The following is a 26,534-nucleotide window of genomic DNA, read 5'->3' on the forward strand; positions in this document are numbered from 1 at the left end:
TAATGGTGTAATCTAACCCAATGACACTGTTGATTTGCAGTCAACTTAGAAGGTTACTTTATATGATTTATTGCTATTCTTTCCAAGATTTATGGTTAGATCTTATATATAAATATATGAAATACTCATTCCACAGGGGTTTCCAAACTGCAAAAAGCCTCAGAAAAAAACAGTCTAGCAAGCGGAAGTCTGAGACAAACAGAGGCAGGTGCTACAGGCTAAGCAAAGACTGAATACTTTGGAAGATTGATATGGTTCAGTACTTGTAGTGAAAGACTGTAGAGTACAGAGAACAGAATGATGGGCAAAAATATATTAGAGCCATTTTTGTATTGAACAGAGTGAGTGAAAAAGAAAAAATTGATAGCATGAGTTGGCAGGTATTAGTGGCAGCTTAAACTTTGGACAAGTGCTTGGCTCAGAGGATCAAATAAAAGGCCAAGCCTACAAATATAATGGATAGAGAAAGAGCAAAGTTTGAATATAACTGGATTCTCTGTGTAGGAAATATTTGGAAAGCTGGCAAAGTAGAAGAATGACATAAACAAAGGCTTTTGTATCACACAGAGAGAGACAGAAATGATCATGGTAACACTAATATAATTATGCGCCAACCTTTTTTCCAACTATAAACTTTACATGGTGTCTGGGGAAAAAGCTCTAAAAGACAGTGACAAACACTATTTAGCTATTACAGTTTAGGAGTTACAAAATTATTCATGAATTTTCAATAATTAATCTGACATTATATCTTTTCCTTTCAATTTTATAAAACAACATGTTGATCGTCTTTGCCAGAAACACCAGTGGGACTCAATCATCTTCTTAATGAAAGTACTCCATTATCATTCCATAGTTGCACTAGCTCCAGACAAAATACAAATCCTACTTTGTTGTAAGTTAAATAGAATTATGTATAAACAGGAAAATGTTTAAAAAGCCCTATAACTACTCAACTGCTGAGCATTTTCTTCTCCTGCCACACACCTGGTTAGGAGAGGTAACTTGCTAATGGACAGTAAGCTACCTTCCTGTTCCTTACTGAACCAAATAATCAAAAATTTCTGTTGGCAAGGTCATCATATGCCACAGTGTGTGTATGAGCATTAAATAATTGAACTGTATGTTTAATGGGAGAGGTAGTCATGAATGATGGTTAGATAATATAATTTACATTTTTTGTGACTCAAAAATAATATATATGTTAAGTGATGTAAGGAGTGTGGCTAACTCCTGCAGCCACTCCGGCTGAGGACCCTCCTGCCCAGTCACCGGAGCCCAGGGACACCAGGTCTCTGCCCAGGCTGAGGCACATGGATGCCACCTTCCCATCTGCAGTTTCAGACAGTAATGAAGCTGAGCACAGACACACACATGAGGGACACTGACACGGCTGGTCACACAGGCTGCCACAGGGAAGGTGCTGCCTTCAGCAGCTCCTACATACAGGACTCACATAAATAAAACACAAGCACAGGCAGCCAAGTCCCGTCCACCTCTTGGGCTGGCAGAGACAGAAGGTCACTAGTGCAGGCACACATGCACATTCTCTAGGTTCACAAGCACACATACATTTGCAGATGCCTTGAGTGTCCACGTGGCACCTTTGTCTGGATCTTGGGCCCCCTTGCCCGCTCCACAGGTCCCCTACTTGCTGGCTGGCTGGTCCAGTTTGATACTTGCTGCAAAGAGACAACACTCACACACTCAACCCTTATGCACTCCACATTTGCAAGTCCTCCTGGGTGTACCAGCACGGACCCTGCCTGCCTGGTATCCTGGCTTGGAACCAAGGCCTTCCTACTCACCAGCTAGTCCAATCTGAAGTTCACTAACAGATGACAGATGTGTGCCCCTTACACACACCAGGACTGAAGATGATACTCCTCCCCCTAGCAGCCAGCACCAGGCACACAGGCTGTGACCCACAGTTCCACTCCAGCTGCCAACACTGAGCTCCTCACTCACACAGGTCCCCCCAGTACCTGATTTTGAGAACACACACTGTTCCCTCCCCTGTGGATGGAAGTTAAGGACCCTCACATGCATTTCAGGCTGGGGGTGCCAATGCTGCTGCTCTGACTCCAGTGACTGGCACCCAGTCCACTCATACCAGTTCCCCCACTGGCTGGCATTCTGGGACCAAGGTCTGTTGGACTCTCCCTAGATCCAGAGAGCTATGGCCCCTCGCTCACTCTGGTGGCTGCCACCACAGGCCACATGCCCACATCCCTTATCTGACTCCAGTAGCTGGCACCAAATTCTACTCACAGATTTGGGTCTCGCCAGTAGATGTCCTTGCACCACACATACACACAGGGTAGAGACAGATCACACAGAGAGGTAGTTAAGAAAAGATTTAGTAAGAAGATCTGAGTAATCAGGTGAGGGGCTCAGACAGACAGACATATTGACTGGCCCCATTTTACCCACAACCAGCCCCTTTTATGCCCTTTTCTGCCTACACCTGTCTTTGTTCCTTCCTGCTGTCCTATCCGCTGCATGTCCCCTCAGGGGCTTGTCTATCAGTTCCTGCACCCCTCCCGGTATGAGGGTCCCCTGGCTTGACAGTTTTATGGTTGCAAAGCCTAGGTTGATCTTCCTGGAAGTTGCACCTGTAGTTTCTTGATAGCCTATCAATTCATGTGACTAGCAAGGTTTGTTTCTTGACATTGGCTCCATGTTTGCTTTGTGAAACTGTGTCTTGGTATATTTTGGCTTCCAGTTTTCCCTTTCTCTATTGGTTTTGCAATTTATAAAGTACTTGATCAGATAACCTTGCTAGAATAAAAATTCTCACACTCTCACTTGACCTCATCAATTATTGTGATTGACCAGGCCTGGCTCCCATCGCTGTCCCTCAGGTTGGTGACCCTGTATGTTCTTGTTTATATCTTCCTCCTTTTCTTATTTTCCCTTGCTTCAATGAAAAATGTCTTTGGCCAGATACCCTTAAAGGAGCAGGCGCTCTCTTTCTGCATACCTTTACAATATATATAATCCATACTATATGCATATTTTTACTGTGCCTCATTATTTTTTATATATATATATATATATATATATACATATTGTTTTAATATGTTTAAGCCAAGAGAGATCAGTTTATGTGCAAGTGAAATGCAGCTATCTCTGGGGTAGTATTCTGTCACTGAGTTTTTTTCCAGGTGTGGATGCAAAGCATTTTTTTCTTTTAATACAGAGACTATTTTATGCAATTGAAAACAGGAAAGCTTTAACTAAATTGAATGTTTTCAAGGTTCAGAACTGAATTTGCCCTAAATACATAAATAAAGTTCGCCAAAAAGTAACATATAAAGAACCTACAGTTCAATGCTTTGGATCATGTTAGAATTTCAGCGTTAGCATTTCTTACTTCAGAGTTAGTAATGCATGAGGAAAAAGAATGCTTCTAACTGAATTCCATGAATGCATCTGGGAGTGTAACAAACGCATTTCCACTGGTTACATTATTTTCTGATATTATCAGTGTAAAATGTACATACTTTATTTTCCCTCCTGGTATTGATACTGGTGGCTTTTATTTACTGATGATGTTTTTCAGGTGTCCATTTGCAATTTGTGAATTTCTCAACGGAGACCATACATGATTACTTAGAAGTCAGGAGCGGATCTACAGAAACTAGCACTGTTATTGGGAGACTAAGTGGCCCTCAGCTACCAGCCTCTCTGTTCAGCACAACTCATGAAACCAGCTTATACTTTCACAGCGATTACTCACAGAACAAACAAGGATTTCATATTGTATATCAAGGTGAGATTTTGACTTTCTTATGTGAGAACAAGGTGGCTATTGAAGGTTAATTCTTTTTTTGGCATTCCTAAAAGATAAATATGAAATAAAAGATTTCATGTCTTTCAAACCAAAGTGTTATGCATTGAGATCAAACAGAAGAATGAAGAAAAATAAGATGAAAAAGGAAAAATAATTGCCTATTCACTTTAAAAAGCAGTTCAAATGTAGGCAAACAGATAATTGCCCATACCTGAATTTGGCTGGCATATTAATTTACATTGCATGGCTTTACAAAGTAAGCATCTCTTTTGTTCGATCTTTAAAAGCATATGGGAATCTCAAATTTGTGTCAGGTTCTAGAAGGGAAAGATCTAAATATTGTTTTACAGTACTGGATCAATGTAGGCTAGTACAGAATAATGCCAATCCAGAAATCTCCAAATCAATTTTATTTCATATTTCACAGTTGCCCTGGAAGGTTCTTGTTCTGTTTGTTCTACCCAAATAGGTCATGCTGAGCTGGAGAAGACTGCAAGATCATAATTCTTTTTATACAATTGCAGAATCATTTAAAAGGGATTAGATGACCACTGTTCACAGAAAAAGGTCAAATGTGTATTTTAAACTATACCTGTTTTCATGATATGAATAACATCAAAGGATGATTTAAAGAGGTTTTACTTTATAGCAGTCTCCTATTACTCGGTAGTAACAAGGGCAAATTGACTTGAACTCTGTAACATTCTGAATGTGAGCCACTGTAAAAAGTGTTAGCTTTTTAAAGAAAAAGTCAATTTATGACTTAAATTGCCTGGGAAGATTTTCACTTTTTATGTGGAAAATGACACAATTTGTAAGAGTAAGGGAACTTAACATCTACTGCTAAGAAGGGCAGTAAAAGACTTAAGAGCATATATTATTACTGCTATTAATAGTAACAGTACTAATTTTTGGTGTGTTGTTATGTGTCAGATAACTAAAAAAAAAGTTCCTGTCCGTTTTTAACCACATACAAGAGAACTGTCTCTTTCAATCATATACAATCTGTGGTTCTGATTTTGCAGAATTGCATACTGTATTTTTTCTCAGTTCTGTAATAAGAAATCAGTGTTTCAAATCTTCTTGGAAAAGTTTGCCAAGATGTGTAAGAGACACTTATTTTCAAATCTTACTTGTTTGCTATAAAATATTTGATATTCATATTTTATTATAGAGCCTTGTAATTCTTCTGAGAAAAACAAAACCATAGACAGGATTATTTCTCCTCTTCCTTAAATACGGGAATGTAAAAATAACCCCTATTGGATCAGAAAATTTCTCCATTTAGCTCAGTATAGTATCTCTAAATGGCAAAAGGAAATGCTACTTAGCAGCACAGAAGCCTAGCTATGTTTTTTTTGTACTCTCCCAGCATCCATAGTTGTTGCAAGACTCCTAATTCCATTACTGTGGATTTGATGGCATTTTCACATTCAGCCTTTCCACTGTCTTTATGACTTTTGTGAACTTCAATCATATCATCCCCAATTCTCTAAACAAGAAACCATGTTTAGCTGTGGGCTCAGTAATGTTATTCATTATTATAGGCTGTATCATATTATCAGATGTAGAAGTCAGACTTGCTGGTCTGTAATTTCATAGATCCCCTCTAAAGATAGATGTGATTTACAGTGGGAAATCACCACTCCTCTAAATCAGATCTGGAAATTATATGATACACATCTTGGTTCAGCAGCTTTTCTGGGTGAAAGCCATCTGCTCCTGGTCCTTTGCTTTACCCATTTAGAGTAGTACTTCTGTATTTATTTCAAATTGATCTAGTACCTTAGACCTGCAAAATAAAAGCACCATATCTTGTTTGGAAATCTCTATACCATCTTCAGCAGTAAAGATGGATACAAAGAATTTACTGAGTTTTTCTTTCTATGGCATCCTAATCCCCAAGTCCTTTGATCCCACTAGTGCCCTAACTGACTTCTTGCATCTGATGTTGTCAAATATTTTTTTTTGATCAGCTGAGACATCTCAAGACATTTTTCAAATTATTTTTGCTGTCTTTATGTTCTAATTAAATTTGACCTGCTGTGTTTTATGACTTTTTGGAAAGGCAGACTTTCATTGTTTAAATGCCAACCTTTTCCCTATTGTAGCTTCTTTAACTTTCCTACTGAACTACGCAGGCATTTTTCTGAACTGCTGTATTGTGGTTTTTTGCTGAACTGTGGAATGCGTTTTACCTGGTCTTTAAAGTAGTGTCAGTTAAGAGATTCCAATCTGCATTGCCTCATTTTTGTATAATTTCCTTTCCAGAAAATTGAATACCCCTGTGCTGGGTTTATTTGACTTGCTCCCTCCCAGTACAACGAAACTGCATTATGACTGCTATTATGGAGCAGCTCTCCCATGAATACTTGTTGAACTAAGGCTTGAGTACCAAGCTGGTTCAAATCTAAAATAAGATCTTTTTTTGTGGGCTCTCAGACTGCTTGTTCTAGGGACCAATTATTTCCTGCATTCAAAATCTTACTTGTTCAAGTCATCCTGGTGAGGTGGATATTTGGGTATTCCGTTACGGCTACCTGTCATATTTTTGCAGCTTCTCTAATTTTGCTTAACATTTCCTACTGACTATCATTTTCCTGTTTAGATGTTTGTAGAAGCAGCTCAGTACTGCACTTGTATTTCTGGAGTTTTAATTTCTACCTATGAGTATTCTATAATACTTTATTCTGGAAATATTTCTCTTGTATGGCACTTAATATTTCTAAATAGCAATGCTGCTTTTCCACCTGGAAGTCTCTGCCCTCTCAGTCTTGGAAAGGTGGTCACCTGGCAACACTGCATCCTTCTGCTGTCTGCCATGCCTTTCATGTCAGGGCAGTTTGTTGGCTCAAGCATTCTATATTCCACCTCTTGTGGTGTTTTAGGCTCCTGTATTGGTGTGAAGGGAGTTCTTAGTTTGGCCCCTCTTCTGTTCCTTAATACTGTATGCATCACTCAACATTCAGTTGCTTTTCCTATTTATTGTAATTCTGCTGTTTGTCTTCTGCACTGTTTTGAGAGGTGCATTGGCTGTTAGCGTTCTCCCTGTCATGACATCACATCAGTCTTCTGTACCTGCTAGTTTTTTCCCATTCTTCTAGTTTAGATACTCTTCTACAGCCTTTTTAATTTTCATTGTCAGCAGCTTGGATCTATTTTGATTAGGGTGTACTTGAGGGTGCACTTGGAAGCAATTTGCAGTCTTAAAAAGCTGGTCAGTGGCTTCCCTTTTTGCAGATCTAAGTGGAGAAAACATAAAGTCTAAATTCCTTTCTACTCTTTTCTTCTCTAGTGCACTATTTCTATACTTACTAAAATTAAAAGATAAAGTTAAAGAAGCTAGTCTCATTTTTGGCTTTATGGACTCTATTCCAAAAACCTGTAGGGTAGGGTGCTGGGTGTTTATTTGTTTGTTTAAACACACACATGCACACACATTATCAAAATGTAAAGAACATAAGATCATTTAAACTTTGGTTGCAGTATTATGTTTTCCTTATGAGATTTGGAATTGGAAATTAATTTTTATATGTATTTCCCCAGAATTGCTGTTTCACTGTGTTTCTTTGGAGTAGGGCGAACAATTTTGAATGTCACCATGACAGAACTTAAGACATATGGAATGGTCATGATTTTTTAATTTTATTCTAATTAAAAGCTTTTATTTTTTTAAATAACAAAAATTTGTATTTTAGGGGTGTCCCCCCCCTTATTATTACTTATTTATTTCTTCCAGCTTATCAGCTACAAAGCTGTCCTGACCCTCGACCATTTCGTAATGGTTTTGTTATTGGGAATGACTTTACTGTGGGACAAACTATTTCATTTGAGTGTTTTCCTGGCTACACATTAATTGGAAATTCAGCTCTGACTTGTCTTCATGGCATCAGCCGTAACTGGAATCATCCTCTCCCTAGATGTGAAGGTATGTTCTGGCTGACCTGTGAGTGCTTCATTATTTGTAAGTCTTTCTAAGGACTGTTAACTGAAATCATTTGAGCTTTTCAATTTATAGAGACCTGTATTTTTATATTGTGATTCTTTGCAGAGGAAGTATTCAATTTTGCATGTGGAAATTTTTGCAGAGAAGCTGAAATGTTTCATGGAAATATAAAATCTCTGAAAAATTACCTAAGATAATAATTTGGATGGTTAGGCTTAAGGTCTGGAATGTGGAGACCCATGCTGCTTTTTAATCTTGGTGGTGCTACTTGCACTTGCTCTGCACTTGATCAAGAAAAAAGGATTCAAAAATTGAATTTCCCAACTCTGCCCATGTATGTTCTGTCTTATGGGTTAGAAAGAAATGTCAAAGGTGACATAAAGTGCAGTTGTCCTTCAGTCAGTGCTATGTGAAGTCCTTTGTACATACATTTTTTGGTAATGGGATTTTTTTTTAAATTGCATTTTTTAACCTTTCACATTTTTTTTTACACTGATATGCTTGCAACAGGTAAGCAGATTAAAGGAACTGTGGCTTGCACATAGCTGAAATTTTAAGGAGACAGAATGAATTATATGATGATTCTGTAGAGGTGTTTGTCTTATCCCTAGCTATGCTGAAAGGAACCTGTACCTAAGCAGCAGGCCAAAGTCAGTTGTTTAGTGTCATCAAACTCTGAAACAGACAAGGATGGATATTTTGGTAAAATGGAAATATCTTTCAGAGAGAACTGTGCACTGCAGAACTTATTTGTAGAACTGAGGACTGAATTTTTTTCCATATGAAATAATTACTTGCTTCTGGAAGATCCACGCTTGTCACAGTTGTGGCAACATTCAGACAGCAATTAAGTTATTGACTGTAAAATTCCCTATATGCCTAAACATGGGTTTCCACAAAGACAAGATCTGTACAAGGCATTGGGTGCCCACTTTCATGTGCTGTAAAGACCCTCCAAGTTTCAGGAGGGGTATTCAGGACCTTGATTAAAGGCCTAACTTACCTCTGTATTGAATGTTAAAAACTCAGTATTAAGAATGGGATTCTCAATATCAAGGAAGTTGAAGAGGAATGCCTGAGGGGGAAAAAAATCCCCACCCACAGAAAATAATAAGTCACCTTCTTTTCTGTTTTTTTTGCATTGTATTCTGAATCATCTTTAAGTACTTAAATTAGAAGCCTCATTACTCAAAATTCCTTTTGGAATCAATGAGCCACAGGCATTTGAGGGGGATGTGGTAGCTAAATTAAGACCTATCTGATACTGAATTCAGAAGAAGCAGCCTTATCATATAAAAGAGAGGTGACACCTAAACTGTCTATTTTGAAAGGGGAAGAAGTTAATTCATCACAAGTAAGTTTAAACCCCCATTTTCTGGGTCCTGAAGGAATATTAATGGTTCATGTCTTAACTGCTAAACAACTTAGCTTTTCCCTGTTACGTAGTTTTAGCATTATTTTCTGTGCCTCAGAATCAAGAAAAATAATTTACTGAATTAAGTGATTCTGGGTTTTTTTAATTACCTTACTGGAACTTGGAATTTAATCAGTAAATTCTAAGATGCCCAGATCATGTTACTTTTCTCAGTATCACTTTTTTCTGAAGTTCCTGAGCAGTGGCTGGAAGTTCTTTTTTTCTACTTAATGTGATATGAAAAGATGAAAATAAAAAAATCAACTGAATTATAATAGAGCTCTAATGTGTGCTGTGCTGTATGATTACAGACTGCCAACATTACTCAGCTCCCAGAGAAGTTTCTTAAATTACATGGGGTTTTGTGCAACTGTTTACTTTGGTATTTTTAGTAAACAGTTTTTGACATTTTTATATGCTACTGATGTTTTTGAGTTTGGGTTTGTTTTTTTTTCTTTATTCTTGAAGGAAAAAGATAATTAGTTATCTCCTAGTTGTACTTGGTATGATTTGAGATAAAGGCCTTGTGTTCAAAAGCATTAAAATGAAGTGGGCTTTTTTGTATATGTATATGTGCCGGAAACGTACAGTATGTTATAAATTTGTTTTTGCTTTAATATCTTTATTGTAAGACAGCATATGCTAAGGCTTGTTTAATGCCTCAAAATTCTTGAAGCAGACAATCTGAATCAAGTATCACTAAACGTGCTTCATGTTTTAACAGTTTTGTTCTCTTCTCCTTGCACCCTCATGCACCTAAAATCCCTCTGACCTGTGCTCAGCACCATCTAACACTCTGTGACCCTTCTTAACTCATCTCCCTTGCTTTCATCTATTTGGAATCTGTTCCCTCTTCTTTTCCAAGAAATCTCATTGCCTGACAGTCATCAGCCCATGTCCTCACTCCCCTAAGATGCTGCTGTAAAATCAATTCTGTCTGCACTGCTCAAAAACCCTTGCGTTAAAGAAACACAGTTTACCAGCTGTTAAGTCTGAATGGATGAAGTGTGACTAGGAAAGTCTTGCCCTACAGCTCAGCACCAAAGTATACATATAAACTATAACACATGCTTTACATAAATATGAACAATGCATAACTCCTATATATCAAATTTATATGACCAACAAGATGTTCTCTGGTTAGAGGTTCTTGAATATATTTTATGGAGTCTGGGTTGCCATTTCATGCCTGTTTGGGCTGGAGTGGGGAGGAATGTATGCAAAATAAAGCAAATTATACAGTTTTAAGCTTTGGTCACTTTTCTAGAACTGGGCTTCTATGACATAATTTCTTTTCTTTAGTAACAGGTTGTGTCATATTCAACATGCATCTGAAACCTCTGTGGAGAAAATCATATAGTTTTGACTAATAGTTTTCCTGAAATGCATAGTTATGAAAATCCAAAATCTGTATGGTCAGTCTTATACTGTATGGTGTCCAAAATTAGTGCACTTCAACAAGAATTGCAGAAAGAACTCTTACTTTGTCTATCAGAATTCATCTCAGGAAATATAAAATTGCTATTCATACTGTTGCACACAACATTTTCATTTTCAAATTCCCACCTAATTTGATTCTAATGTTTACCACCCATTAAATTAAGATATCTCTTCTCTGACCTGATGATTTTCATTGCTACTTGCTTGTGACAATAAATGAAAGGAATGAATGTGTTTCCCTGCTAATTTGTAGGTAGCGTTTACACAAAGCTGTAACAAAGCGGTTTTCAATTGTGCAGGGAATAATTTAACCCAACATCTCAATATTACTTTTGATCCAGTTGTGATAATATTTATGACATCAGAATTAATTCTTAAAAAAAAAAAAAAAAAAAGTCCAGTAATGTCAAAATAGACTCATGACTCTGCAAAATTCTCCATAAATTCTGTTTTCTGTACATAACAATGGTTTTACATAATGTGATTATAGTGTACCAAATGTGTTTAAAAATATGGCTTTTACGTGGTCTAAGTAGAATGCAACAAGCGTCTAATGTTTTATAAAAATAATATCGTTTTTATAGCTCTCTGTGGAGGAAATATAACTGCGATGAATGGCACGATATACTCTCCAGGATACCCTGATGAGTATCCAAACTTTCAAGACTGCTTCTGGCTTGTAAGAGTACCACCTGGGAATGGAATCTACATCAATTTCACAGTTCTCCAAACAGAGCCAATATATGATTTCATAACTGTTTGGTAAGAAAATACTTTTGGTATTTATTTCACCTCCATGTGACACTATGCAACACAGTATGAATTAAAAAGTGTAGTCTGTGATTTTTCCTTTTAAACTGGTGTTCTGTGTAATGCAAATGAGTGATTTGCACTAATCCATCATGTTTTCTGATGTACCATTTTCTCTAGATAGCACTGGACATGAAGTTTCATAGCCCTTGTCTTAAGAATTCAAAAACAATAATAGTGTGCCTCTGTTGATGAAGAAAAGCATGTAGAAGTATGCTATGACAGTTTATCAACAGCCAAGAGAAGTAATACTTAAGAAAAAGATAATAAGCAGTTGCAGTTGTGTGTATTACAATGTTTTAGAATGTTAATACAAGAAACTACAGCAACACTTTCTTATCTTCCAAGTTGGCTTCTCTTAAACTGCTAAGAGTACGTAGAGAGATGCCGTATTTGGCTATAACAACAGGAGCTGAGCTAAAAATAGCTGTGTAACAAATTATATTCTTTATATACCTGAGCCCATGTCTATCATGAGTCTTTTCAGATAACAAAGCCCCCATTTTTTTTTAGTTGCAAAGAACTTAAAGGCGGGAAGCTATAATGAAGTGTAACAGCTCCAATGTAATCTTGAAACTGTTACCAGTGAGTCACCTAGACATTTCAACAGTGGCTAAAACCTTTGGAAGCTTGCCTAAAGCAATAAACCACAGATATTGAACCTGCAGATTGAAAATCCACAGGTTGAGATAACAGTCCTCTAGTCTGAGTAGTGCAAAATAATGAGAGGCAATTTGGAATAATAATTACATGTTTCTGCAGAAATCTAAATTCATATAAATTAATTTAACTCCAGATGTCATTCTTACTGTCCTAAACATTAAACATTCTCTATACACTTTTGTGATCATTTCTGTGTTTCCTGTTGTTTTCTTTTCTTTTCATCTTGTGTACTACAAACTGTCTTGTCCTGTATCCCACATACTTAATTGTGTTGCCTTGAAGTCTAACCAAAATTTGATCAGAATGTGTACCCAGTCTGTTGCCCTGATAAAACCCAGATAATTTTGGATCCATCAAACTCTTCACTTGTTTTGTGTATCAAATTTTACATGACCTTCAGAATCTTTCCTGAATTAAATTATACTTTTTTTATGGATACAGACATCTTTTCTCTGTTACATCCCACACAAACAAGAACACTACTGTCCTTTTCTAATGCTTCTTCCATTCAACTCTTCCTTTCTATCAAGTGATTTGATGTGCTTTCATTTTTACTCCTGGCTGTGTAACAAACTTAGTTCTTATAGTAAAATTATTTGTATATACCATGTCAAAGGTAAAACCTCAGTTTTATTTCCTTATATGTTCTTTGCTGATTTTTCTTTTTTAGATGTTTTATATCATATTTAGATTAACAACACATTTAGGAGAATGTTCTGAAATTAAAATATATATTATGCTATTCGTGTATATATCATGCATATAAGCTCCATAATATATGTGATGGCTACATAATTATATAGCTTATGCCACTTCTGGGTTATTATTTATTTACAGAATTGATCAGAAATTTTATAGCCGTTTTTAATGGAAAAAATAAATTTTATTCCCAATTCAAATATTTCTTCAAATCATACTACTTCTCTAATAAAGCAGAAAGGGAAGGCACAATATGTGAGAATTTGGACAAATTAATTATTGTAAATTTTTCAACGCAAAAAATATCCATAATTTTAATTTGAAATTATTTTTATTTTTAAAATCTTATGCCAATAACCATTAGAAAATTTAAACTTTTATTATATCATGTTCATTAATTCTGATCTGGAAGGAATGAAGTATGAAAATGTGATGTCCTTGTATCATTATTCTGTCCTCTGTACAGTTCCAATGTTGTTTAGTACTAACTTTGATTTAATTTTTCTATTGAAATGACTAATTCATTCTTCTATAATGTAGAAATGATCTTACCAGCAGTTCACATATTGTCTAAATGGTAATAAATAGTACAAAATAATATCAATCAAAGTATGCAAAGAAGGAGTTAAAGAATTATTCAAGTGCATGTAATACTTAGTTTTGTTTAAAATTACCAACATTTATATGAATGTCTACCTGAGCCAAAGATACACAACCATTTATGTAAATTGCATGGCACATCTCTCTCAGCAAGAAATTGATCCAAAAAAGTTTAAACTCATAAAAACAAACTTTAAATGAATTCTTAAGTGTCCATATCTACTATAAACTATAAATAATAATATTGTAATGTTTTATTTGGGGGGAGGGGATACTAGGTTTAAAAATTCAGACCACAGAAAATTTCTAAAAGTAGCATCTTTCAAATAATTGTTATAAATGAAATCTGCATATATAAATGCCCACATGCAGATTTCAAGTGGAAGCTTGTATACAGTAGAGTATAAGCATTTTGGTTTTAATTTTTGTGAAGCTCATATTCATTCATTGTCTTTGAAATATTAAGTACTATTAATCTCTAATTTCCCTAGAAATTACTAAATTCAATAGACTGGGTGACATGAGCAGTCTTAGGTTTGTTTATTTTCTGATAGCCACATTTGGAAGCATAGATACATAAACTACATAAAGTGAGCAGAGCTTGTGGCAGGAAGATGAAGTACAACCACAAATTCAATCAGTTTGAGCTTGCTGCATTTTTTTATTTAAAAATATGACATTACTTCCAAAAGGTGGTTGTATGGAGGATCTTCCTTTCTAATAAGTTTTGATAGTCCTTTAAACTACTACCTGCTATAATCCAATGGACATACAAAATTTCAAAAGGCTTTCAGCCCTTTATATCTGTTTTATCTTATTTTAGATGATTCATGGCTTTTAGAGTAACCTAGAGAAATTTTACTCCGTTATATTAAAATTCACATAAATTATTTGCTTGGAAAAAACCATCTTTTTGTATTTGCTTTTCTTAGGGATGGACCAGACCAAACTTCTCCTCAAATTGGACAATTTAGTGGCAACACTGCGTTAGAATCAGTCTATAGCACTTCTAATCAGATTCTGATCAAGTTTCACAGTGACTTTACTACCAGTGGCTTTTTTGTACTTAGTTATCATGGTAAGTATGGCAAATTGCACTATCTCAATGTCTGTAGTCATTACTGCTGGAAGAAAATGCATTAAAAAAATATTTCTGTTACTTTTTCTAAGATAAGATGCTATTTTTAATATGACTGACAACTATTAGGGCAATGCACTGTGAAGGCATGTAAGCAAGGAGCATCAAGACCCTGCAGTTCAAGGTGTTCATTTTCTCACTGCTTACAATGCTTCTAAAATTGCTTTGTAATCTAAATGTTCGTGAAGGACATTAGATTTCTCTTAGATATTTGGATATTTTGAGGAAGTTCCTGTGTTTGAGAGATTTCAATAAGTGAACTATACTGTGTAGTTAAGACTAAACTGCCCTTGAATTAAATACTGACTGAATGAAAAGTATTAATGCAGCAAATTCTACCTCTTTTTTTTGTAGTTATTCAGACCTTCTGTGGTCACATCTCATTTACATTACTATCATTACAAGGAAACAGGTTCAGAAGCAAGGGTGGTTTTAGGTGCTATGTGAATGCCTGTTGGTTTGACTATTCCAGGAAACACAGACAGACTACAGTCTGTTTTTTCGGGTTCCTGATCAGATTTTGAAACTAGATGGCTTTATTTTTGGCTTAGTGAAGAGCAAGATGAATAGAGATAGAATTGTGGGAATTAATGGAACTTTAAACAAAACAATGCAAACCAAAAAATACCTTAAATCTCAATGAAAAAAACCAGCAGCAATAGCACTTGCATTGATTATGGAGTATAGACTCAGGTAGGATTAGGTAGAGAGAGGTCAAAATTTTCATTCTATATCTGGGCATCTAAATTGCATGTAACAGCTTGCAAATGACAAACTGGCCCTTTGTATTCAACAATATATAAATTGTTATGTAATGTTACATATGAATACATCGGTATATTACCAAACATGTAAAAATGCTCATAGAATCATAGACCCATAGAATCACTCTAGGTTGGAAAAGACCTTTAAGATCATTGAGTCCAACCATAAACCTAACACTGCTGAGTCCACCACCAAACTATATCCCTAAGCGAAACATCTACATGTCTTTTAAAAAACTCCAGGTATGGTGACTCAACCACTTCCCTGGACAGCCTGTTCCAATGCTTGATAACCCTTTCAGTGAAGAATTTTTTTTCCTAATATCCAACATAAACCTTCCCTAGAGCAATTTGTGGCCATTTCCTCTCATCCTATCGCTTATTATTAATAAAGTGTTTCTAATGAACTTTATCTCCTTGTGCTTGTTTCTTTCATTATAGTGGAAATTGTCATTCCACAAGTGTGGGCCCTAATGTGTAATAAAGATGCAAACTGAACAGCACAAAGAATTATTCATGAAGAAACTTAAAACACCTTTTGGGTTGATGTTGTCAAGATAAATAAATCTCTCAGTCCTTGAATCTATGATCATTCATATAAGCTACATAAAATTTATAGCAATAAAGGCAAGGCAGTGAGAGGAGTCGGATTTGTTTTAAATACATAATTTGAGCATTACAATGAATGATACCCCTAAATGAGAGACACTTGAGATAAATTATATGAGTTGTTTATTGAATCAATTTTTTAATTATCATGATGATTTTTATTATATTTTTTTAAAATGCAAAAAGCACAGCTGCTCCATGTTTGGTTGGTGTGTTTTATTTTAAATTACTTTATCCTAAGGCAGGATGTTAGCTTTCTGACACAGATTTAAGTGGCTTTTCATTACACAATTGACAAAAAGGAGTGGAATAGGAAGATGTCAGATATGGGTCACTCGGTAGCAACAAAAGACCTTACCTGGTTACAATATAAATTTTGTGATTGACAAAAGTTTGACTATTCTATTACTAAAGGATCCAAGCACAGGTTGTAACAAAGTTGTGTATAACTGAAGCTGAATCATCATCTGTCATAAGTAGATGATGTCTCTTTACTGATGAGAGGTTCTATAAAGCAATGCTATATAAAAATGTGTCAGCGAAAACAAGGCATACTTGACTCACTGATCAACCTGAGTGCACACCTTAAAATGTGAAATAATACACTGTCAGTATAAATACTTCAGTGTGATTTCTTTGGCTGGATTTCTGTCCTAATCATATTCAAATTGAAGGTGATTTCATCTGTGTCCAAACACAGACCGATGCTCATAGCTTCTCTGTTAAAAACCAAAACTATATCGTTTCTGCATACTCTTCCTACTTCTGTTTTTTGTCATTTATTTCACCTGTTTATTTTGCCTGGCTGTTCCATACATGTGTTAAAACTCAGAAAATTATTTCATGTGGGACTTCAAATGAGGATTTTGAAAGCAGAATTACTCTCTGACCCTGTCTGCGGGTGAGATGTGCTCCACAACTATTCTTTTACTGGGAAATTTCACATTCACAATGCTTCTCTCCATCAGTTATGCTGCCTCTGGGTAGAATCTTTTGGATTCTAAAACTTGTCTTTATTACAAAGTTTCAAAAGGGGAAGAGTTCAGTAGTAAAAATGTAAAAAACAAAACAAAACAAAACAAAACAAAACCAATGATTGCACAGTGCAAAACATATTTGCTTTTCAGATGAGATTAAGTGAGAAAATTGGCAACCACTTCTAAGCTTCTTAGATTATTTAAGAAGAGAGTTTTGCCACTGGAATTAAATAATTAGGAACCCAGACACAACTTCCAATTTTTCATTAATTCTGAAAATCATATGCTTCCTTTCTTTTGATTCTCTTGAAAGTTTCAAAGTAAATGAAGAGATGTTTATTTTTGCCCTGTTAATGTACTTTTTATATCAATTATGTTTGTTATTGCTATGTTAACTGTCCAAGTATGGGAATGTCAACTGTGCTTTCTTCCTGTTTATAGCCTATCAGCTCCGGGTCTGCCAGCCTCCAATAAATATACCAAATGCTGAAATTCTAACTGAGGATGATGAATTTGAAATAGGTAATATTGGGTGGGGGGTGGGGGGTGGGGGGTGGGGGAGGGAAACAACGTTTTTTTAGAAAAAAACCACAAACTGCTATGCACAGAAATTTCTTGGTTTTCAGGTTGCAAATCATGCCTGTAATACGTTAGATTTATATTTGAAAATAAAGTTTTTGAGAAGTCATTTCACTTCCCTATACCTCCTGAATCCCATCTGTTTCAGAGATCACATATAAATAAGACAGTAATTTCTTTCTAATTAACTTAATTTAAAAATATATATTTCATAATGTTTAATATAAAACATTGTTCTATACTGAAACAAATGAGCAAAACCCACATGAAAACATGTAGACAATGGTATATTCTGTACCAGAATTAAGGTTCGGTGACTTGAAGCATAGAATCCAATTTGTAAAAATTAGGAGGATCTGAAAAGGGAGTGACATTCTAACCTTCTAAAACATGCTAATAATATTACTTAGCCACCTATTGTTCAAAAATTATGACTTATGTGAGAAATCAGACATCTGACCAACTAGTTTTGCTCACGTTATGTCAAAGGAAAATAAATTCATTTTTAGTATAATCCAATATTTGACAGTTATATATTGGCAACACAGAGAAAAAAATATTTTTTTTTTCTTTTCTGCACTGTAATCTGGACCAAGGAAAAATCTGGACTCCAGGAAATACACAAATTTTTACTTTTATTGGTACATAAAGCTATATTAATTTTCAGTTTCATAATTAAAAAATGTCAATATATTTTCACTATGCCAAATTTAGCTATCATTAACTATATCCAGTTACTATTTCCGCCCTCTCCCCTCAGGACTGTATGCATTACTGACTTGGTCTTATCTCTTTGTTTAGTTCATAATGGTTATCCAGTAAATCATACTGCTTAAAGCTTTGTGGACACGTGTTTCACACAGCATCAGTCAAACCCAGACAAATTAGCAAACTGTCCAACAAATAATGTAGTGGAAAACAGTGATAGATGCAGCACAGTGCTTGACATAATGCTCATTTACCACTTTTCTTAGACTAATCAAAGTTGTTTATGCCAGAGGTCATTTAGCCCATTATGTACGGCAGCAAGAAACTTCATTAATCAATAATGTTTTCAAAGCTAAAAGTCCCAGTTAATTGCTGTTTAATGTTTCTTTTGTTTGTTTGTGTTTTGTCTTGTTTTGTTTTTCCAAACAGGAGACATAATAAGATACCAGTGTCAGCCAGGCTTTACATTGGTTGGTAATGAGATTCTGACATGCCGGCTAGGTGAAAGACTTCAGATGGATGGAGCACCACCTACTTGTCAAGGTTTTTTTCGCCTTTTCTTTTCCTTCTGCCAGACCAGCTGAATGGTGATTCCTTAAATACCCTCCTCTATCTCTTTACATAAGACAGCACACTGAAAATATTTCAGACTTTTTGATGCTATTCCCAGTCTTATCATTGTTTGATAGGGCGAATATATGTCAAATACTAATGCAAAATAATTAATAATGTTTTAATGAATTTGATGAGTTTAGAGCACTCTGATCTACTTTGTGAAAATAATTTCTCAGTTCTTTAAAAGACTCTAATAAATAATGAGTTTATTTCATTTTATCTAGAACTTAATAGTATGGAAATGTATATGGAAGTTTCAAAAAATGCTACACTAACATAGGATGGATTTGGGTGAACATAATCACAACATCACTTTCCAGTGTAACTTTAAGTGCTTCTATTTTTATTCATTGTATTCTAAATAATAGGTTTTCTGTATCTTTATTTGTGCCTCTTTGTGTTCATGTTTTCCTCCTTTTATTGAACACTGTGAATAGAGATATATAACACTACCTCATTGTTAAGGTTGAAACAAGATTACAGTCCTGCCAACTACTAACATCATAGTTTAAACCATTCTTTATTAAGATGACATTTGATGTATTATGCTAAAATAGAATTTTCCCATCATTTTTTAAGAAAATGCAAGAGTTTTCTTTCATACCAAACTGATTAGGGAGCTAATGGATATAAAACTTGCACATGTTTTATTTAAAAAAAATGCAATCTCTTTAAACTTTCAGTAATGGATACGTTTATGTTTTCTTATTAATTCTTCCATTTATTTCCAAAAGATAAATAAGTACATACAGTTTCAAACATGCATGATAAAGGGAATTTAAAAAAAAAATATATATCCCCATTTTGAGGGAAAAAAAATCCCAAAACTCACAGCCTCATCAAAGTGTAATTTATGTAAACAGAGGCCACTTCAGATCCTGCTAGTTGTGATATTCCTTTGTGATCCATCTACTCCTGAGCTTAATATTCTAACATCTACTTCAAGATTAATATACCTTCCCAAATCAGTCATAATAAATACATTCAATTTACATGTGTATTAAATGAAAAATACTGCCATCTGGGTTTTCTAGCAATCAGATGTTGGGTTTCCCCTCCCCCTGGCAATTTTAATTAAATAGCATATCTATAAAACACTCACGATGAAAGATTTATTCAGAAATAGTAAATTTATTGTGAATAAATATGCTACTTTTACAAGTAAAGCTTTAATATTTGACCGTTTCTTAGTAATTTCTGAAGTTTCACTGGTGCACAATTTAGTTCTTATGCCTTTAAACATCAGTATAGTAATTTTTAGAACTTAATTATGACTAGAATGTTCAATTCAGTTTTCAGCTAAAAGTTAAAAAAATACTGTCTGATAAATACACCCTTTTCACAAGTTTCTGAAAACTGGAGTAGTCAACTACTACAGCTGAATAAACTGTTTTTCCCTGGATTTATGCACAAACCCCTGCAAAAGTCAAAATCTTTTGTAGCAGTAAGTCTACTTCTTAAAAATGCAAAGTGATCTTCAATTGTGAGTTTTATAAGAACTTCAAGACATAATTTCTGAAAATCCATGCATTTTTTTTATTTAGGTACAATTGTGTCTAGGAATAGCTTCCAACACCTTAATTTAAATTAAAATCCTAACTTAGCAGGCTTATAGCATTTAATGTGTGAAAACCATAGCAACCTCCAGGCACTGTTTTAAATGTTAAAATGGTGTAATAATAGATGGGACAAACAGAGACCTATGTGCTGATCCTGATGCATTCTCTCAGCACGTGTTGCTGAAAGCCTATTTGTATTCATTGCAAGTCCCAAGACAAAAACTCAGGAATGATGACTTCAGTTACTATAGTTAATCTTTTTTTCTGTCACATATAAATGCTAAATATTGGATTAAATACTAAATATTAAAGCAGTGTTCTTATTATTTCAGTCTAAATCTGAAGAAAGTTAACATAATCTTCAGAATTAGGCTCAGAAATTAAAAAACAAAACAAAATAAAATAATCAAAGGAATTAGTTAAAACGTTTAAAATGACCATTCCAACTGGCCACCTAGAATAAGCAGTAACATAATTTTTCTCTTGGTTTATTCATATAATGTATAAGTTTGAAGATAGCAATGTGTAAACTAAATTTCACTATTAAAAACCAGACCAACAGAGAGCTTTGTGAAGTTTAGAGGCAGCAAATTTTATGCATAAAATTTATGTTTTCCATGATTTTAGTATACTACATTTGTTTATGTATAAGCTACCATACTTTAATTGTGCAGGCTATAACACATTATATGAGACACTCTCAAGGAATAAACCCAGCTCTTCTGTCGGTTCATATCTGTATTACTTTACTCATTCTTGTTACCAGCAAAGCATATGTTTACTGTTAGACCTCATAATGTTAACTTCTCTGGCCTTAACCTTGTGCACACGTTAGACACTTTAGCCAGTGCTAAGGAATTTTGGTTGAATTGTTCTTAAATTTTTAACCTGAAATAGATTTATACTCACATTTAACATTAATTTGTTTATTGAATGTGAAGAGTACTGCTTAACAGAATTTAAATGATAATATTTTAGTGAACCTAATGTGTTGCAGTAACGATATAGTAATCAATAATGAGGTATCCCTAGGAGAAAATACTGAAGCAAAATATTTCTGGAATTTTATTTGGTGATTGTAATTGTTACAGGTTTGTTTACACCACATTTAGTACTATGTAAAACTACATTGCCTTTTTTTCTATTTTCTTTCTCTGATGTGTATCAGTTGGATGAGCATTTCTTAAAATTCCTGAAGATTTCCTTGTTTAGATCAGAAAATAATCACTAAATTCCACAAGCTTATGCCAATGCCTATCATCATCTTTTGTTAAAATACAGTATTTCTCATACACAGCATGTAGCTTTGCCCTTAATTTTCCTTGGAATTAGCTTCTATACATACACGATATGTATATGTATACATGATAAAATAAAAGCTTCAGAGTAAGAAGATTCAAACTGTATTTTGCACAATAATTAGGGGACCCTGAGAAAATTTTTGAAGGGTGACTCTCAGCTACATCTCAGCTGCATTAACTCAGATTCGTAAGAAAACTTAGCTACTCGACTCCCAAGGGAATACATTGGACAGAAGGAGGTCTTTAAGCGCTCTGTAAAATTCTGTAGGGGTGTTTATCTGAAGATCCTGAAATTGAGGATAGTTTGCAAAGCAGCATCCTATGCAGACAGCAAAACTATCTGTAAACAAACTAGTGCAGCCAGATGACTATGGTGCTCTTCCTGCCTTCCTGCCACACCTCTCTGTTGGTGTTTATGTATATGTATGTATGTATAAAGCTGAGAGGATTGCTTCTTTTGTTTGCTTGGGGTAAAAACTGTATTACAACTGGCCTAGCACTGTAGTTTGACAGCCAGATTTTAGCCAGAGGTTTCTCATGTGGAGTGGAGGTGTTATATGCAATCTCTTCTTGATTAATTAAGACAAAAAGAAGACATGAGAAACAACTTTTAAGTATTGAGCAATTAGATGATAATTTTGAAAGTGAGATATGAATGTTTTAAAATATATGAACAGATTCCTTTCTTTTTTTCAAGGTCAGGTTGGAAGGGTCTTTGAGCAATCTAATCCAGTGAAAGATCTCCCTGACCACGGCAGTGGGTTGGATAAGATTATATTCAAAAGACCCTTCCAACCCAAACCATTCTATGATTCTTATGAGTTTTGTTTGTGAAGATAATTATTCCTTTTCTCTCTGATTTTCTGTGTTCTGTATCTTTCTTTACAGTTCAATGTCTTTTTCCCCATAAAAATCTGACTTTTATATTTAATAAGCCAATATTATTTTCAGTGTTCTCGAGAGATCTAAGGTCCTGTTATTTTCCTGTGGAACTGGTAATGGGTCAATACTAACTCACTTTCATGTAAGTGTTAGTTGTGAATATGAAAAACAAATTTTAAGGCTCCTGTTTAGTAGTCTTTGGGTTTCAACTGTAGACACTTGTTCATGTATCATGAGGCAAAAACGAATCTTTAAAAAAGTTCCAATAACATGGTAATATCAGATATTTTTATTTAATGAGATTGTTATTCTATGTAGACTTATTGAATCCACATAAATTCAAAATCAAGCCTTTTCATCATATTATTTAACACCATGTTGCTCAATTTCAGCAGCTGCCTCAAATAGTGGTGATAAAAGATTTACAAAGCAGCATTTATCCTGCTAGCGTCCTCTATCGCTCCTGAAGCTGTGACAATTAAAAATAGCCAGAGCTGCTATGTATTTTCCAGCACAGCTGTAAGAGGAAGCTGAGTAACTTCAGAATATGATGTGGGAAATAAGAAAAAAATAATTATTTAGAGTAAGGTGAAGGCATGGTAGGCAATACCTGCTGAAGAAGTAAGCAGGGGATGGAGCAGGTGTCTCCTTTTAAACCTGCAGGAAGCACTCTCACATTGTGGGGTCTAGCCTCTCCCAGCAATGTTTTAGATAAAAGGGTAAAGCATATTCCTTTTCTTATTTCCTGGAGTTAAATTTTGGGAAAAGACGTGAGAAATTAAGAACTTCAGATTTTTATAATTTCTTCTTCAGCTGACTTTATCTCTCATCAAGGAAATACTCTGTCTTAGAAGAAGGAAAGTACCCAGTTGTCTAAACTTGGGAGTTCACTAGAAATGTGAATGTATAACCAAATTATTAACACAGATTTATGAAAAAAGAAGTGGTTTGTAGATATATATTCAATATGCACATAAGTTATATGACAGAGTTATACATCTTTTATGTTTGCCAAAGAACTGAGGGAGGAGGAATATTTATCTATTAATTTATCTATGGATATTTATCTATGAGGGTGATATTTGGGTGGGTTTTTTTCACTTCTAATCAGGGCAGAAATCACCTGGCTTTTTTTCCTCCTAACTTGAACTTTATTTCCTCAGAGTGTTTTTGTCATATTGTGAAATATTGTACCTATATTGTACCTGGTTTTAATAGGAAGAACAATTATATATGTTGCCCAGAGTCAGCCTGAGATTCTCTAGCTCATTTGGGATTTATGACACCGTCTTGACTGCTAGTCATAGGCTTTGATTTTAAGAACTCTTCTTTACTGTCTCTTTTGGTAAAAGATGGAAAGAAATAGGACTCTGTTAGGTGTGGTGAAGGAAAAATAGACTTTCAAGTGTTTTTTTATTGCATGTAAAGACAGTAACCTAGTCTTTTCTGAAGTTTCTATAAATCTTAAAACTAGGTAGCTGGATAGCACGAGTCATCTTGTCTAATCAGTCCTACTGAGTCCTATTGAGCAACAAAGTGTCAGTCTGAAGTATGTCTTTTATTTCCTAGACTGAAGGCATCATGTCTGAATAGTGCTGACATTGTGTGTAGGTACATCAACATTCTTGGAGCTTGAATGAGGATCTCAAAATTTAGGTGCTGCTTTATACAGTGGGAGGGATTGGTTACTCTTTACTTAGAATCTGACAATCAAAAATCACAGAGTCTGCAAGTTTGCTTTCAGTGCGAGATTTAACCTGTAATTGTTGCTGTCAGTAATAGTAATCAGAGGGGGGGGGGGGAGGGGAGGGGAAGGGGGCAGAGTCTGTGGTTCACTTTTTGAACAATCCAACAATTTAGTACTTAAGCAACAGCCTACAAGAATATCTTGTCTTCTGTAGAATAAAAGAATAAAAATGTTATGAATCGGTAGCTTCTAAGGGTTGCAAGGCTTATTTTCAAGACAAACATTACTTTAGGTTTTTTCTACTAACCGACTTTGTTTCTGAAATGTTGTCAGTCTTTCTGTTTTTATGGAAATGAATTTAGTAATGCAGATCTTTTAAACTCAGGAAAATCTTGCCAATCACATGAAACAGAAAGAGAGGGCTTTAGATTTTTTTACCAATCTTTCTCTTTCACAGTGCTTTGTCCAGCCAATGAAATGCGTCTGGATTCAACAGGAGTAATACTGAGCCCTGGATATCCTGACAGCTACCCAAATCTTCAGATGTGTGCATGGACCATTACTGTGGAAAAGGGTTATAATATCAGCATGTTCTTTGAATTCTTCCAGACAGAAAAGGAATTTGATATACTTGAGGTGTTTGATGGTAACTATAGGATACACAACTTTGGATGATACTTTTTCTCTGTATATGTATTTTTACATTGCATCTATGTAATCACTATTTTTTATGAATACCATAATTTGTAAGTATAAAAAAAAATCTTAAATAAGCAATTATTTGGATTTGTTGTGCTAAAAGGGACTGTTGGATTACTGTTTCAAAATTGTACTACTAATTATTTTTAGAAATAATTTTGTTTCTGAACAAATATGTATTCTATTGTATAACACGTAATGTCAACTTCCATTTTTAATTCAGATTAATTTATCATTTTCTTTCTATGTATATGTATATAGGATGTTTTCTATGTATATTAATTGTATGCATACAATTTATTGTATGTTTTTTAAAAAACTTTGTAACTCCTTTTTTTATTTTTTCTTTATTTCTTCCTTGTGTCAAGGACCAAATAGTCATAGCCCATTGCTCATTTCTCTCAGTGGGGATTATTCATCTTCTCTAAATATAACCAGCAATGGCCATGAAGTATTTCTCCGGTGGTCAGCAGATCATGGCACCAATAAAAAAGGTTTCAGGATAAGGTATATAGGTATGTATATCCAGCTTTCTTTAATGTGTATAAAGTTTCAATGTGGAACATATTTATGTGAAATGAGTAATGTAAGCTATATTTTGTAATATTAATTGCCCAGGCTGACAGGAAATCCAATCTGTTTTATATATGATCCTGATGATACTGATCTGGTGAAGAAATAAAACAAACACATACCCTAAGTAGGATATATGAAACATGTTCTGTGGAGATTTAAGCAAATGTTTCACAGGACTGTAAGATGGCATATGACAGTACTAAAGGTGAAATAAGTAGCTTCCCCCTTCTCCCTCCCATCATTCATTTGCATTCATGTGCCTCCGTTCTTCGTATTTGATCTTTAGGCAATTCATTATTAACACTTTTGATGGGACAGAGGAAGAGATGGCAACAAGGCAGGAATGAGCACCTATAAGGTGCAAAAGTGTGAGACCCTGAAGTCCTGAACTCTTTGAGGTTCAACAGAAGCATGATACTGTTTGCTGCTTCTGTTGAGACTCAAAGAGTTCAGTCCTTTCAGGTCTTACAATTTTTCCGAACATTATTAGAAGAGATCAATTAGTATGTGAGAAAAGCCAACATTGTGTTGTTATTAATTCAAATGAACATATTTGTGAATAGTGTGTTAAGATGATAGTTGAAAAAGATTGATTTTTATATGATTTCTTGTATCAAATTATTATATAATATCAATTTTTACAGGATAAAAATATTCATTAATCAAGCTAAAGTAGATGTGTTGCAATTTACAGCAATTCCACAAAATCTATATTTGATTTTTTATTATGACCAAGGACATGAAATCCACAGAATGAAAAGTACTGGGGATCGTATCTGTAGATACTAGAGAAGTTATTGGCATAAACCAGTTTCACCTTACAAAGCAGAGAAAGCAATATAGAATAAATATAAAACTATTTCTATTGTGGTTTTTTTCTTTTTTCCTCACACAACTTCTGTCTACTTCACTTTTGCAGAAAAAGTTAGGCTCACAGCAGTCTGTAAACAGTAAAAATGTCATTTTTCCCTTTAGGAACGGACAGATTTCTCAGAGGTGAAATGTTGTATAGCTAGATAAAATTCACTGTTGCCTAGATGCAAAATGTTATACGGTACCTCTTTTCATTGCC

At 34.8% G+C, this 26,534-nt stretch overlaps 1 protein-coding gene across 2 annotated transcripts in view; it reads left to right on the forward strand.

Annotated features, from left to right (window-relative positions):
* CSMD3 (CUB and Sushi multiple domains 3) overlaps positions 1-26,534 on the forward strand; it is a 720,137-nt gene that overhangs the window by 612,213 nt on the left and 81,390 nt on the right. For both annotated transcript variants that reach the window (XM_037381737.1, XM_037381738.1), the window contains 8 exons: positions 3,566-3,775; positions 7,536-7,724; positions 11,181-11,358; positions 14,301-14,446; positions 17,298-17,378; positions 18,573-18,686; positions 24,645-24,833; positions 25,255-25,401. In XM_037381737.1, the coding sequence (XP_037237634.1) occupies positions 3,566-3,775; positions 7,536-7,724; positions 11,181-11,358; positions 14,301-14,446; positions 17,298-17,378; positions 18,573-18,686; positions 24,645-24,833; positions 25,255-25,401 (1,254 nt within the window). The remainder of the gene's footprint in view (positions 1-3,565; positions 3,776-7,535; positions 7,725-11,180; positions 11,359-14,300; positions 14,447-17,297; positions 17,379-18,572; positions 18,687-24,644; positions 24,834-25,254; positions 25,402-26,534) is intronic.

Source organism: Falco rusticolus, chromosome 3, assembly GCF_015220075.1.
Source record: "Falco rusticolus isolate bFalRus1 chromosome 3, bFalRus1.pri, whole genome shotgun sequence".
NCBI lineage: Eukaryota > Metazoa > Chordata > Aves > Falconiformes > Falconidae > Falco > Falco rusticolus.